The sequence below is a fragment of the Lynx canadensis genome, chromosome A2 (assembly GCF_007474595.2).
Source record: "Lynx canadensis isolate LIC74 chromosome A2, mLynCan4.pri.v2, whole genome shotgun sequence".
NCBI lineage: Eukaryota > Metazoa > Chordata > Mammalia > Carnivora > Felidae > Lynx > Lynx canadensis.
In genome coordinates this window covers 109,610,757-109,627,492 of record NC_044304.2, presented here as the reverse complement: position 1 = coordinate 109,627,492, position 16,736 = coordinate 109,610,757, and the positions used below count along the sequence as shown (strand labels likewise).

Here is a 16,736-nt window from a genome sequence, read left to right as displayed (position 1 = left end):
CTTTCCAGTAATGATTATAAAACATTGGGGACAAGACAGTAACACAATGAACCAAGACAAACTAAGAGGACGCAGAGAAATAACAATCACGATACAAAAAAAGAAAAAAAAAATCATTCAAGTTATTGCTCCATGAAGTCCTGCTGTCCATCTTGTGCTGTCTTTCTGCAGTGCTCAACCAGGAGCTCGATGAACCTACTTCTTTGCACAACATAAAACTTTCCACAGCTCTAATGTGTTATCTATCATACACATTATGGAATATTTAGCATGAGATCAAATTTCTTAAGTGTTATGTAACTGGTAATACTTAGACTTGTTTATTGCTCTTATGCCTGTAAACTTGATCGTTTTTGTATCCCCAGTGCTCAACATAGTACTATCCACAGAGTGGACCTTCAATTAATGTTTGCTGATCAAAAGGATCTGGAAAAAGAGTTATCAGGACCTGACCAAAGGCAGTGATAGGAAAGAAAGTAAGTAAGGCCTGGTATGAGATACTTCAACACAGCACTTTATGCCCATCATAAAGCTTGCTATATAGCAAGACTCCAATGTTTGCTGATGGGGCACAGGAAGTACGGAAGAGGAAAACATGGAGTGAGGAAGAAGCAGGTTGGGGTAAGGACTATACTTCCTAATGGAAGGTACACCAAACAAAGAGAACAAGACGAGAGGACAGAGCTTGATGATACAGACATTTAGGCATAACATTGGGGAAGAGGCACAGGCAAAGACAACAGAGGAGGAATTACAAGAAGACAGGAAAAGAACCAGGTTGGAATATTCTGGATATTACAAAACAAAATCAAATACACAGAAAAATTAAATGAGAAGTACCCACCGGATGTGGCATTTCAAATGCACTACTGTTAAAACTAAAGCAACCGACATGGCATATTCTGTCACTGATTTTGTGAGAAATGTTTACAACTATTTTGTGAAAGTATTTCATTCTTATCTACACATCTTAAAGATGCGCATAATAATTAGATAGAAAAAGTAAACTTACATCAGTTACACCTGACTTGGGTTATGCTAGTACTTTTACTTTCGTATCGCCTTTAAATCTATGCCAAAATATATACTGCCAATTACCTATTTAAATGAGAGGCTATATTTGAAATATAAACAAACATCCCTGTAACCTTAGACTTGGGAGATCTGAAGTTAAGATATCTCTTGACATAGAGAGACCACTGATGTTGATAAAGCGAAGAAGCAATTTATTATTTTCTTAAAGCCTTACCTCAAAACCTTGTCCCAACCTGCAAATCAAAAGTGTTGTGAAATCAAGACTCTAGCTGACTGTGTGCCATGCTTCTGTTTTCAAAGCCCTGCATGCTGTAAGTACTGCTATTGACAAGCCCAACGCCACATCCAATGCTAGTATGAGTGCCATCTTTAAAGCCTTTTCAATATCCCAGTGTAGGGTGTCTATTAGACTCCTCACTTGCGCCCAGTGTTGAAAACAAGTTAAATGTCTAACCCAGTTTAATCTGGGTTACTATAAGTTACTACAACTGTAAATGTTTATGTTTTCATATGACATTTATCATAAAACCTCAAATCTCACGCAAAAACACAGTTTCAGTAATCCTATGAGATTAAAGCAACGTTTTCTAACAGATTACCTATCGCAGTACTGAGTCTGCTCTATCAGCTTTTTCCTCTCAGTGATTTAATCTATTCCCACTGCTTCTGTCAATTTACCAATAAATTGCTAATCTTTATTTCCAGCTCCTGTACCTCGATGTCTTCTCATTTATATTTTCCAGAATTTAGGCACGCCCTTCTTAGCATGTGATATGGTACTACTCTTCACTTTAGCCAATGGCTATGAAACTGAAATAATCCTCAATAAATCTCTGCCCCATACTGACTTTACTCAAGCCATTCATTCACCATTTCCACCTCAATGGCTTCAGTGTGTACTTATTTATCTCTGAAAGTAAATGTTAAATATTTCAAGTCATAAATTATATGATTAATGTAACATTGGACAGGTGATCTGTGACACAAATAAAGTCATATTTCATTGGCAGGGTGAATACGGCTGGATATTTTACTTTCCCAGATGAAGGGGGAAAAAAATCTACAGAAACTTCTGAGAATTCTAGCTGAAAGTCACTTTTAATGAGCCAGAATTCTTCAATCACCTGCTGCTGCCACTGTATAGTTGTGATGAGTCCTTCCCTTTACCCCTTTTTGCTATACCTAAGGATAGGCAATAAGGTTCAAACAGCACATAATCTCTAGCACAAGACTTTTTTTTTTTTAATTTTTTTTTTTCAACGTTTATTTATTTTTGGGACAGAGAGAGACAGAGCATGAACGGGGGAGGGGCAGAGAGAGAGGGAGACACAGAATCGGAAACAGGCTCCAGGCTCTGAGCCATCAGCCCAGAGCTGACGCGGGCTTGAACTCCCGCACCGCGAGATCGTGACCTGGCTGAAGTCGGACGCTTAACCGACTGCGCCACCCAGGCGCCCTCTAGCACAAGACTTTAACAGTGAAAACCTGGAACATGAAAGATGCCCTAGAAATCACGGTTACTTCCAAAATCCTGAAAAAAGTCACCGAAAGTGTTTCCTTTTTCCTTTCTTATATGAATGTACATTTTTTTTCAGTATGTCCTTTGGAACCCATATAAAAAGTATTTCCTATACTAAAATCACTAAAACATGACAATTTTAAGTGGTGGTCAATTGTTTAGTAAATAATTGTAAATATTGACCGTGTGCATGGTATTAAGAAGCTCTGGTGGCTACAAACGCAAATAAAAGCCTGAGCTAACCTTGAAGAACTTATCTTTCTTACTAGGAGGAGATGCATTATAAGAAGGCAATATCAAACAAATGTGCCCTACAGTTGCCATAAAAGTGATGCTCAGGAGTTCAGGAAAGTAAGAGCAGGTAGAGCAATAGGGGAAGGTTCATGAAGATCTGGCATCTAAACCAGGTCTAAAAAGACAGGTAAGTCACTTCTGGTTTTGTGACAGCCAAGTACACAGCTCTCTAAAAAGATCCTTCTCTTCAGATAATTCATGCTAGAAAGGAAAACAACAGGCAGAAACAATCTGTATCCAATAAACCTAAAAGATAGCTAAACCCAGATATAAATAATACGGAGATGAAAAATAGGTACAAACAAAATCAATGATAACATAGAACAGGAAGGAAAATGTACTCACAGTATATTACTTAGCTCAGCAGTAAACAATATTTACAGTTAAAAAAATACGGAAACACCCAAAGTTAATTTAATCCGTAACAGTGAAAAAGTTATATTGGGAGAGTGAAGAAGGTGAGGGGGGGAGGAGATAGAAGTAACAATCACTTTAACTATGACAATAAAACATCAACAGAAAATACCTAATATGCTGAAAAGATAGCATGATACACATACCCTTGACTTGTTTAACCATACATGTGTTATTAATAGGAATACTGTCCCCAAAAGTATTTCAATCAAAGGGAAAAGAGCAAAATGAAAAATATAAGACAAAGCAAACAATACACTTCAAGTAGAAAAAATCTGCAAATAAACTATTACTACTAGTATTACAACTTCATACACGTACGCGTGCGCGCGCACACACACACTCACAAACCCAACATTAAGTTGAATTACCTACCCCTCCTCTCTTTTTGCCTATGAAATTGACAATTCACATTTTAAAGCAAAAATGCAAGGACACAGGCACTCTCCCATACTATCCACAGGAATACATTTTTTTGTAGAGTAATTTGATACTATTTCAAAGTATATTTGGCTCAACCTTGAAAGTATGCATACACACCTTTGTACCTCCAAATTCCACGTAAAGGAATTTTTCCTAAGGAAACAACTAAGAATCTGCATAGAAACTCATGTATCTCAAGGATATTCTCTGAAGTACCAGATAAAATATTAAGAAGTTGGAAGTAACAGAATTTCTCCCCAAAACAAAAATAGTTAAATAAACCATGGAACATTTACAGAATGGAGTACTATGCAGCCACTGAAAACCATACAGGAATTATAAAGGAAGGAAGGCAGGTAGTAAATCATAAGAAAGACCAAGAGGAAAGACCATGAATGCAAGTACGGAGGTAAGCACAAGTCTGGCAAACAGTAAATCATTTATTTCATATAACACCAATTAATGTTATTATTGCAAATAACACTAATTATTTAAGGAGAAACAGGGAGCATTAAGGAAATCCCTAGTATATGGGTGTGCCATAAAAATCACTAAACTTACTTACCTGAGCATTATTGTGAAGTTGGTAATAACATAAGCTTTGTAGCCATAAGACCTGAAATCTGATATTCAAACTCAGCTTTCTCATTTGCTACCTAACAATTCTGAATCTGAATCCCAGATCCCTATCTATAAAATAAATAGTAATACCTTTTCACGCTACCATCATAAAAATAAAATAAAATGTAAAACATTGTGCACATATCTATCACAATAAGTACTAATGAACAGTAGCTTTTTGATAAACTTTTGGGCAAAAAAAATCCATTTAAAAAAAAACTGCGGAAGTAGAAAGGTACTGTTGTTAGAGATTTGCATGGTATTTATTTCTAAGTAACTGTCCTAATTATATACAATGCTAAGCATGCAATATATAAGTTTAGATGTCAGTGAAGTACCACATTTCAGCCATAATCATAATTGAGAAACATAATCATATACTGCCTCTTACAGGAGAACTGATTGTTCTGTGATAATGTAAGCTATAATTATTTATAGAATAGAATTTTCCATTTCATTTATATCATTAAACAATGACTTACAGTCTTTACAGTTTATAAAAAGTTTTGTTCTTCTCATTTTAGTTGTGAGACTGACTGTATAGGTATTGACTGTGCTCCTTTACTGGTCAATCACTTGCTTGGATCTACAAGAGCAAGGAAACTAGACCTCATCCTTTAGTTCAGACCTAATGCTCTTTCCATTTATTTCTCATTTTTCCCTCTTTTTGCCAGTTATTTTTCATAAATGCTGATAACTAAACACTTTCACTTATTCATTTCATAGTTCCAATATGTAAGGATCTCTGTAGTCATTATGCATAAACTAAGGAAAGCTATCTGAAAAATATGATAAAACAATAATTATGGAAGTGAAAAGACCTATCCCTTTATTTTAAAAGCTATTTGGGAAATGATACCATAGTACATTTATATGAAATACTTTCAGTAAAACAATGTATAATTGTATTCCACTACTATATATAAATGAGGCTTATGAAGCTTAAATAAACAGTAACTTAGCAAATACAGCAACAAAGACCATGCTTTTATATTATATAACTAGTATATTAAGGTAGCCAGGATCATCTAATACTGAGGAGTTATTACCCATACAGGCATTTCATGATGGCTGTCTTGATCACCACTGCTGTGACTATCATTTTTAAGTGTAGATGTCATTTACTCAACACCTATTATTTACCAACAATCAGTAATAACTTTGTAGAAAAACAGTAAATTGAAGTACCGCTGGACTTTTCCAGTAGTAACAAAATTTTAAAAAATGTAAAAATATATACAAAGTTATTATCAACAGGAAAAAAGATTCTATTTAATTCAATGGTATCCTTTTCAACTATCTTCATGAGACAAAGTAACTAAACAAATGAACAATATTTTCATCTCCAAAGAAAACAAAACAGGAACATAATTTAAATTAAAAAGAAGAATTTCATTTGTTTGTGTTCTAAGCAGAGTGATTACATATAGAGCAACACCTTAAGGAAAGGAAAGCAATGGTAGAATCCATTCCTAAGGGTATCTTTGGAAATTTCCTTTAGGAACATGGGTCTGGTGCAAGGTTGGTTAGGATCCTTTAATTTCCTAACTTAATTATTGCAAAAAGAAGGGAAACATTTACTGAGCATCTACTATGTACAAGATACTTTAGTGGGATTAAATTTAACACATTTAAGTTGTATTTGGTGCCAATTAGATAATTTTCAATGTTAGACTTGCCACTAGGGGGAGATTATCTTGTTTAATACAGTCAATTGAAGAGGGACTGGAAGAGCTTCAGATTAAAGTTGTCACATACTTGATTATAAAATTTTATGAAACTGAATATTAAATTGACTGTATTGTTAACTGTCCTATAATTAAGATACAACATATGTTTTTTTTTTAAGTAAAATAAAATGACTCTCACTTAAGGGATCAAAGTTAAATACCATTTTCAGCTCAGACTAGTGTTTTTCTGATAATGCTGGCGTATTTTAGACCTCATTAGCTAAAAACTAGTAATTTAAATGCATGTTAAACGTAGCATTAGGTTTAATGGCCACATTCCTAAAATAAACCTTGACTAACTGCATTATAAAGTAATCCGTTTTTCATTCAGGTAAAAACAACTTATAATCAATTTCATGTGATTCTGCAAATGCCAGCACTAGGCTTTCCTTAAGGGAGCGAAATGGTGACATGTTAAGGCATTTATATGACTACAAGCAACACAAAGTGCTCAATAAAGATCTGATAAAATCTATACTAAAATAAAATGAACGTGAACGTGTATTACAAGAGATTGTTAAATACAAATGTATTTACAAGTTTTCTGAAGTATATTAAAACGCTAAAATAAAACAACGAAAGATAGATCTTACATAAATAAAATGCTAACTAAAAGCCAAAGATGTTAAACTTCATAATGAATACAACATTAAGGCTTTTTATTAAAAAAAAAAAAAAAAAAAGTCATCTAGATGCTTTGCTATGACAATGATTAAAACCTAAAAATTCATCACGGAGATCTTCAAGTTTTCTGACCATACACATAAAATCCATGATACTGCCTTTATATTAGGCTAGGTATACTACTGTATTAACAAATACATAGAAGAGGCATTTGGGATGCCTCTGGTTATTTTAAATAACCACCAAACACAAGGCCGAGTTAGACAAATACATTTTTATATAAGGAACTCCTTTATAAAATATAAGTATTTTAAGCCAATGCCACAGAATTGGCAAGGCAGAAAACTGCTGACTAGGCAGTATTCCTAATGCCAGCCACACTGCAGGATAAGACTTCCAAATTTTAATCAGTCTACTTATAGGTTAGTATCTCCTCTTAAGGCCAAGTCTAGACCTGAAGAACTATAATTGAAATTCTAAAAGGAAATTAAAACTTCAGAATAATGAAATTTTTAAACCTGTTACTGGTTCCAAACACAAATTCTGAATTGTGATTTTTCTGATCTGGATTAGTGATCTAAACTGAGTTTTAAGCAAAGTGTACACTTCTGACTTGTTCTGAGTAAACGTTTCTGTTCTTAAAATGGTTTATGAAGATTTGAAAAAATGTTAAGTAGCTCAAAGATCAAATTAGTAATAAACACGTGAATATAACGATCTCAGCAATCTGTGTCAAGCATTAATTTTTTTCCTGAAACATTATTTTAATGTATTTACCATCTCACACAAATATATATCACCAAAACAAATATCTAAGTTTCTAATTAATCTATTAGAATCGATAAAACTTTGAAGGAAGGGAAAAAGAGAAAAATGCTAAGAATGCAAACGTGTTTCAGTAATTCCAGCTTTAAATCTTTCACTTTACAGACCCTAAAATCACTTCAAAAGTGGTAAGAAAAGTCCCCAAAAGGGTGGCTGAAAATACAAATCCCCCGCTGTATCCTGTCCACTACACTCAATTCATCCCTGCTTCCCCTGTATATACATTTTTACCGATATGATCACGTTGAGCGCTATAAAATTACTGCCAAATAAGTAAATAAGAGCTAAGAGAAAGCCGGTTGCAGAGACCAAAAAATACCTTCAGAGGAACTCAGACCCTTTTTTGCAGACGGCACGTGTTTAGCTCTTTAAAACATCTGGCCCTACCAGGATGAAAATAATAACCGTCCTCTAACCCAACCAATGAGAATATTAAAAATCGAAGAGGATTTCAAGGCGGTTTTGTGTTAATTAATCCACCAGTCCCACTGGGCAGGCTAGACCGTTAACAAATTAAGACCACAGAAAAGAGAGGTGCAGATGGGTGGGGGTGCGGGAGGGTGCGTGTGCACCGCGAAGTGGGAGGGGGTGCATTTTTTTAAACGCGATCATTAAAAACTAAAAATCCAAGGCCTGGGTCTGTCGGCCGGCCTCTAAATCTCGATTCTACGGACTGTATCGCGAATGGACCTAATCTCTGCACGGCGAGGATTTGGAGGCGGGGTGGGGCCGCCTCCCGCACCGGGGTGCAGTGGCGCACACTCCGCGCGGAAGACTAGCTCTGCACACTCACGTTTTCTGCACCGGCTTCCGCCGCTTGCGACTGGCGTAGGTGATGTGAGAGCTGCTGCTGTTCATGGTGCCCAGCCGGCGGCGGCTCCTCCCCAGGAGCGGGCGCAGACGGGCCAGGTTCCCGGGACCCGGAGCGACCCGGACGACTGCAGCGGCCGGCGCCGGATTCCACGAAGTCGCGCCCGCTCACACCTGCAGTCCTCGCGAGGACGCCGCGCGCCCCGAACCCTGGCTCCCGCAGCCCCCGCGCGTCCAGGTGCGCCGCCCGGGCCTGGCGCTGAGGGGCGAGGGGCGGAGACCGGAGAGCAAGGCGGCGCAGGTGCCTTCAACACCGGCAGAGGCGGCGTAGCGCTGTCCGCAGGTAGGCGGGCCCGTGTGGAGGAGGAGCCTGGGCAGCCTGTTTGCAATACCGGCCTGGGTCGCGCGCTGTGGCGCCGCGCCCCGTGACCGTCGCCGCGGCCCCTCGGGTAAGGGAGGCGCAGCTCCGCTGCTCCTGGGGCTTCCCCTATCCCGGGTGCTTCCCGCGTGCAGAGCTCAGACTTCGGCCGCACTCCAGTACCACCAGCTTCCGCTAGACTACGCAGCTCCCTCTGCTTTGAGCCGGTGGTCCTGATCACGTTTTCGGGACCGAGCGTCGAGGGGACTCTCCCAGCGTTGCCTCTGGACTCAGTGCACAGCGGCTGAACAGCAGAAGCGCCCCGACTCCACTGCGGCCCCGCCCAGCTCGTTGTAGCCCCGCCCTATGCCACTTGGCCACGCCCCTCATTACATTCCCTTGAGGGCCCCACCCTCCCTGCGCGTGATGACGTAAAACGTAACGACGCCCTCCCCCTCCGCGTAGCCGTCTTCTTTAGGTCAAGGGGAGGATTCTGTGGAAACATTTCCACACCTCTAGAAGGGAGGTGTGACAACGGATTACGTAGAGCCAACTCTGTAGCTAGACTAGCTCAAGGAGACATGCCAAATAGTGAGCTTAACTTCACCTATGTGAGAGACAGTGACTCAGCTAACTTTTGGCTAAGAGATACAGTGAGCTGGCAGATAACCAATGGGACTCTAAATATTTTCCTAGAGGGGAAAGCTTCATTCAGGAGGCCACATCTGAGTTGAACTGGAAGGCTAAGAGTTTCCTTGGTCTTTTGTTGTTGTTGTTTCCTTACCAGTCAGAATAACTTTGTTACTCTCCAGCCAGATTTCGATAGGACGGAAAGGAAACAACGAAGAAGGAAAGGAGGCACTTAGAGATAAGAAGTAGTCTGGTATGATTGGAGAGACGCATTGGAAGAGAACTTCAGGACTTCTAGGATCAAATCAGAAAGCCTTGATGAAGAGTCTAGATTTTATTTTGTAGTCAGTGGAAACCTTTTAAAGATACGCAGCATGAAAGTGACATTGTGATGTCCTAGAAAAGTCACTCTGGGAGAAAAGTGCAAACTGTATTACAGGAGAGCAAGGCTGGATGCAAGGGGAGTAGTAAGAGAGTTGTTGAAATAGTTCAGGGTGAAAGTCCAAGGAAGTGGCTGTGGGACAGAAAGAACAAATAGATGATGATAAAAAAGGGATAAGAAAATAGAAGAGAGCGCACTCAAATGGCCCATGATTTCTTACTCTGTGCTGGTAACCAAGATAGTGAACACAGAGAAGTTTATTTGCTTGTCAGCAACAAAGTGCATCTAGACCAGGATGCCTAGATGACATCTCACACCATATTCTATCCTACATTTTAACATGTTTTCAAGCCCTTTCCAAACTGGTAGTTCTTACCTCAAGTGCCATTGATGGATAAATTGAGCTTATCATTTTATTTAGCTGAAACTGCTTTATCATTGGCCTTACCATTCTCTAGATCAACTTATGAAATATCTTCAACTCCTCTTCGACTTCCTTCCTAATTATTAAAGAAGTGCTATTACATTTTGTTCTTTGCAATATCCCTATTCATCTCCCTCTACCTTATTCTTCAATAATTACAGAGAGTGCCCAGCTCAAATCCCATACCATTTGGGATTCTTCAACTGATATTATCCTCTCCATACATTAATTCATCAAGAGATATTTTGAGAGTAACACCTATGTGTCAGGAATTGTTCTAGTACTGGGAAGATAATGGTGAACAAAACCAGAAATATAAACAGCCTGTCAAGGAATATGGAATATGGTGATCTAGTAAATGAATTTGACCAAGTCATGCAGGCAAAGATAGGCTTTCCAAAAAAAAAAAAATAAATAAATAAAAATAAAATAAATAAATAAAATAAAATAAAATAAAACAAAAACAAAAACAAAAACAAAAACAAAAAAAATGGTAATTGACTGAGGTCTGAAGGATAAGCAGGGTTACCTAGGAGAAAGGAGGGAAGAACATCCCAAGCCATTGAAACAGTACAAGCAACATCGCTTTAGTGGGAAAAAGCTTGACTGATACAAGGGATCAAACAAGTTCAGGGCATAAATGGTGAAATTTGTGTTTCAAAAATAATACCGTATCTGCAGGGTGTAGAATAGATTAAAGAAGGAAGAGCAGAGTAGAATGGATGGAAGTAATACTCCTTAGGAAATCATTTGTAGTAGCCCAGCCCAGAGATGACAATCATTGATACTAGGATGGAGATGATGGTGGAGATGAAGTAATTAGACTACATTCTATAGACATTTGGGAGGCCTCAGAAGATAGAGTGGATATATGACAGAGAAGAGGATGTATCAAAAACTTAATAATTTTCTGGACTATGTACCTGGCTGTGTGATACTGGCATGTACTTTTGGGAAATCACTAATATAGCTCGGATCTCTTATGTTTGAAGTGCCTTTGATTCATCTAAGAGAAGATGTCAAGTAGGTGATAGGACATACAAGTTTTGTAATTCAAAGAAGATGTGTAAGCTGGAGACATAAATTTAGAAGTCATTTGCATTTAAGGGCACCTAGGTGGCTCATTCAGTTGAGTGTCTGACTCTTGATTTTAGCTCAGGTCATGATGCCAGGGTCCTAGGATCGCAGGATCCAGCCCAGCATCAGGCTCCATGCTCAGCATGGAGAAGAGCAATTCTCTTCTCTCTCTCCTCTCTCTCTCCCTCTGCCCCTCTCCCCTGCTCATGCATGCGCGGCGCGCGCTCTCTCTCTCTCTCTCTCTCTCTCTCTCTCAAAAAAAAAAAGTGTTTGGTTGACAGAGCATGGAGTTTATACGGTACAAATATATACTAGAAAATATATACTGGAAAAGGACTATGTCCCAAAGAACTTCAATATATAATATCTAATAGCTGGATAGAAGATTGTGGTCCTATAAAACCAAGTGAAAAAGTCACTAGAAACAGAAAATAACAGGATAACAGGAAAATAAGACCATCATGTCATAGGGAACAATGTGGAAAAATATCAGGTGTGGTTCACAGAAATAATGCTGTTGATAGGTTCAAATAAGATGTGAACTGAAAATGTCTTTGTTGGCTTCTCAGCATGCAACCATTGGTGACTTTAGTGAACATTATGTTGATGGACTAATGACCTGCAAGTAAGATTGATGCAGATACAGAATCCAATCCACTTCTGTATTGGGGGGTGAAGAAATGGCATAAGCAAACACAGTTCTTTCTTTCTAACAATTTCTTTTTTTAAAAAAGTTTGGCTGTGAAAGGGAGGGACCTGCGATGGTAGCTAGTGGGGAGTAAAGGGTTAAATTGAGGTAGAGGTGTGTGTGTGTGTGTGTGTGTGTGTGTGAGTGTGTGAGTGTGTGTGTGGAGCGTGCATGCTTTAATGGGTGCTACTTAAGCAGTTAAGAAAGACAAGGAGCGGTGAAGGAACAATAGATATTAAAATAGTAAGGGCAGGGAAGAATGAGTTCCAAAGCAGAACAGGAGAATTAGGATTATAGTAGATTAGGTAATGGCAGAAAAATCTCCTCTAGTGCTTTACTCTTCATGGTGGTCCATGGCTTCTTGGGAAGTTATAAGAAATGGAGACTTCACTTGGGGGTCTCTACAGAATCAGAATCTGAATTTTGAATAGAATTTGAGTCAGAATTAGAATTCTGAATTTTGATAACTGAAGTGTACATAAAGTTTGAGGAGCACTACACCACAGAAGCTGGAGGAAAGGACAATGGGTGAGATGCAGTAGCTGGTAATTTTTGGTCAGAAAGATAAAGATGTGATGAGAAGGGTATTCTAGCATGACCTAAAAGGAAACCAGGTCTGTTTTGTGGTTGATGATTTTGTTTTAGTTTTACAAGTTGATAAAATAAAAGTGATCTGGGAAATGACAACAGGGAAGGAAGTGGACACAGACCCCATGCCCTGGATGTGTGATGAGAGAAAATAATTAGGCACCATTTGGGAGATGTCCAGCCTCAGGGAAAGCTAGCTTTCAGCTTAAGGCAAAAGAGGGAGCAAGTTCCCAAAAATGACAGACTTTGCTGTCTCTATTTGACCTTCTCTTTTATTTCTCCATCTCTGCATTCCTGTCCATCACCATTCTATGTAAAATGTATAAAGTGTAAACAAATAATTTCCTCCTAGCAGAGGAACTTCTGGGGTGAAAAATGCATTTTGAAATTTATTGATTGTGTAACTTGAAGCTCCTTTTAGAAAAGAAGTATATGAAATGAATTAAATCCCATGAAGCAATCTTAGGGTTTTTTTGTTTGTTTGTTTGTTTGTTTTACAAAATGTCCACCTTTAAAACAATATATAATTTCTTGTCAAGTTAGCCAACATACAGTATATACAGTGTGCTCTTGGCTTCAGGAGTAGATTCCCATGATTCATCGCTTACATACAACACCCAGTGCTCATCCCAACAAGTGGCCTCCTCAATGCCCATCACCCATTTTCCCCTCTCCCCCACACCAACCCTCAGCTTGTTCTTCATACTCAAGAGTCTCTTATGGTTTGCCTGCCTCTTTGTTTGAAACTATTTTTCCCCACTCCCTTCCTCCATGGTCTTAAGTTTTTCAAATTCCACATAGAGCAAAAACATATGACATCTGTCTTTCTCTGATTTTTTTCACTTAGCGTAGTACCCTCCAGTTCCATCCACGTTGTTACAAATGCAAGATTTCATTCTTTCTCATTGCCCAGTAGTATACCATTATATGTACACATATAAACCACATCTTCTTTATCCATTCATCAGTTGATGGACGTTTGGGTTCTTTCCATAATTTGGCTGTTGTTGAGAGTGCTGCTGTAAACATTGGGGTACATGTGCCCCTAGAAACAGCACTCCTGTATCCTTTGGATAAATTCCTAGTAGTGCTATTGCTGGGTTGTGGGGTAGTTCTATTTTTAATTTTCTGAGGGACCTCCACACTGCTTTTCAAAGTGACTGCACCAATTTGCATTCCCACCAACAGTACAAGGGGGTTCCCATTTTCTCTACATCCTCGCCAACATCTGTTGTTTCCTGAGTTGTCAGTTTTAGCCACTCTGATTCTAATGTGACCTAGTATCTCAGTGTGGTTTTGATTTGTCAAAATGTCCACCCTTTTTAAGGTTGTTAGTTACTTGGTACAGTCATTCTCTGTCTTTTCTCCTACTTCCATACCCTAATTTTCTGCTTGACTTCAGGACTATTTTCATTATCCAGAAATCCTATGATGCTATACTATATTACAGCCTTAGTAATTGATTTTTGTATACCAATAATATGATTTCAGGATTTATTTTAATAGTGACATCATGCACTTCCCTGACAAATTTTGCTTAGTATGTCAATGAAATCAGTCTTTGTAGTATAATGCCCTTAAAAAAAAATGTTGTCACTTTCTAAAAACTATCACTTGCTACTTCTAACATGATCACTGTTGAACATGATTCTCAAAGTGTGGTTTCTGGCCATCACTAAGATTTAAAATTTTTTCTGTGAGCAATTTTTATGTAATAACATTCTTTCTTTCTTATAATAAAAAAATGCCTTTAGGAGTTTATGAATACATTACTGCCTTATCAAAGCAATGTTACCTTCTTATTTCATTTATGTGGGATGGCTTTTTAAGGTTTCAGATGCAGCTATAGGTCTGTGTGTTCCTTTTTCCTGCTACATATTGTGAGAAAAAGAAGTAGGTTTTAGGAATGCTATTATAAATAGTAGCTGTTTTAGAATAAAGGGAAATAACTAAATTGAACACTAACCCTATTCTGTCACAGTACATGTATTCATCCATTTCACTTAGCCGACACAATGACATCAGTTGGACACTATGCAAACCACCAGCTCCATGTAGTTCAGAGCTTCAACATTAAATCGTACTTCTTCCTTTTGATGACATCATACCTTTGTGATGCTGGGTTTTGTTAAGTTGTAGTTATAAAACACAAGGACCATGAGAAAATGACGGTGGAACGGAAAATGAGGGTAGTGATTCTAATCCAATTCCAAGATTTGAGAATTTGTAAAGTGCCGATAGATGTGCACATCTTATTAAGAATGAAATACATTTTTTTAAATGTGTATTATTTTTTTAAATAGCTACAAAGTGGTTAAAAAGACATATGTAATTTTGGCCCTAACTATTAATAATGGGAATTGTAAAGTATTTCTTTTACCCTGTGATGTTGTGAAAAAAATTATTGAGACACTAAGAGTACCATGAACTGGGAAAGTCTGGGAATCTGTGACATAGCTAAACCCTTCCTTTAATAGATGAGAAGCTTCAGGCCCAGGGAGATAAAGTGGCCTGCTTATGATAGCCTAGAAGTCAGGTCGTAGGACTTCTATTCCAGGCAAAAATATTTTATTTATCTGTGTACTGGTTTGATTCATTTCTTAAAAAATAATCAGTTTATACATCACTTGCTTTGACTCTAACACTAAAGATCAGACATAAATATCTAATGGCTATTTCTAAGTGCTTAATACCTTTTTACCTTCTTGGATAATCTATGACAATGTCATAGGCAGAAGCCAAAATAAAAAGTGATTAATAGGTGTTGAAAACTTTTAGAAATATCTCTTAGGCTAATACTAATCTTAACATGAACAAGTCAACTACAATAAAATGTAGGAGTAATTTATTAGTCAAAATTATATTTGTTTACTTAGGGTTAATGTTTTGTTATAAGAAACATCAAGAGTTTTAACACATGAAAGAACATTCTTAAAATATTAACATGTATTCCATTTAGATTTTGACTTTTGCTTGCTGGAACTTTTATTCTTGTAAATGTGAAATTTGATGACATGATAGATTATGAAGAAGCTTTATGTTTTACATGCTAAGATTCATATATGATTTATTAAACATTTATTAAATTACACATGTATAAATATTTTTGTTTAAAGTTATTTAACTTTAAAGATAAATGTATTTGAGATTCCCATAACGATACATAGTTTATGCACTTTAAACGATCATAGAGAAGAAATTGAAAGGAAGATCAAATATATTTATATGAAAGAAAATATTTTTAAAAATCATATTAAACATGTACAGAAAACATAAGGAAATGTAAATTATTGTGACATTTGATTTAAAATCTGTAATGTAGACCTGCTAAAGATTACCACATTCTTATGCATATTAAAAAGCAAAAACAATGTTTTCTTTCTTGAAAATGTTTAACTTGGATTTACTAGATCTGTAAACAGTGGTTCTCTACTGTTGTACATTGTAATCACTTGGGAGCTTTAAAAAATACTTATGTCTAGGGTTTCTTTACAAAGATTTTGATTTTGTGATGTAGGTTGTAGCCTGGGCATAAACATTTTCAGGACTAACAGTTGTACGGTGGTAATGCAGAAGATCCTTATTCTCAGGAAATGTTTGCTGTCACATTTAAGTGTGAAATAGCCTTGTGTCTGTAACTTAATCTAAGAATGATCTAGCAAAAAAAAAAATACACACCAACATGCGCATATATGCATGTTGGTACAAACATATATACCACTGTGAAAAGTATATAGGTATTTGTATTATGCTTTCAACTTTTCCATATGTTGAAATTTTCACAATAAAAAGAAAAAACTAATAGCAAAAGCAAATAACCTTTTCCCCTCAAGTTTAAAATTTAGAAACAAAATAATTATTTGAAACCTAATAACTGTGTCAGTGAGAGATGAAGCCAGGACTGATATATTAATCATACGGCACTTGCTAAGATAAAGCTTTAGACCTTTCTCTAACCCTTGATATTCTAAGAAACAGATGGAAGATAATTTAAAAGACTCACATGAAATTTCTGCACTTCTGTAGTGTGAGAACAAACCGAGAAGTCTAGGTTCCCATTTTGCAGCATCTGTGGGCTGAGGAATATATGTGTTATTAGTTGCGCATTTCAAGAATTTAGCTGGTTTATACTGACTACAAATCATTCATTCTACCATTCTACCATTAGTTATATATACTAAAATGCTAATACTTTCTAATACGTTACAAATATTCTTCTACTTGTTCTTACACTATAAATTTGAAATTTCTTCTTTATCCATTTTCTTGCATATTCTCCCTAGATTGTATAAAA

The 16,736-nt window shown here is 37.2% G+C and overlaps 1 protein-coding gene across 1 annotated transcript in view; it reads right to left on the bottom strand.

The window, feature by feature from the left end:
• The window catches only part of AHR (aryl hydrocarbon receptor), a 53,857-nt gene extending 45,413 nt beyond the window's left edge, over positions 1-8,444 (bottom strand). The window contains exon 1 of the mRNA XM_030308053.1: positions 8,279-8,444. Coding sequence (XP_030163913.1) covers positions 8,279-8,343 — 65 coding nt within the window. The 5' untranslated portion in view covers positions 8,344-8,444. The remainder of the gene's footprint in view (positions 1-8,278) is intronic.
• Positions 8,445-16,736: the final 8,292 nt, after the last annotated feature.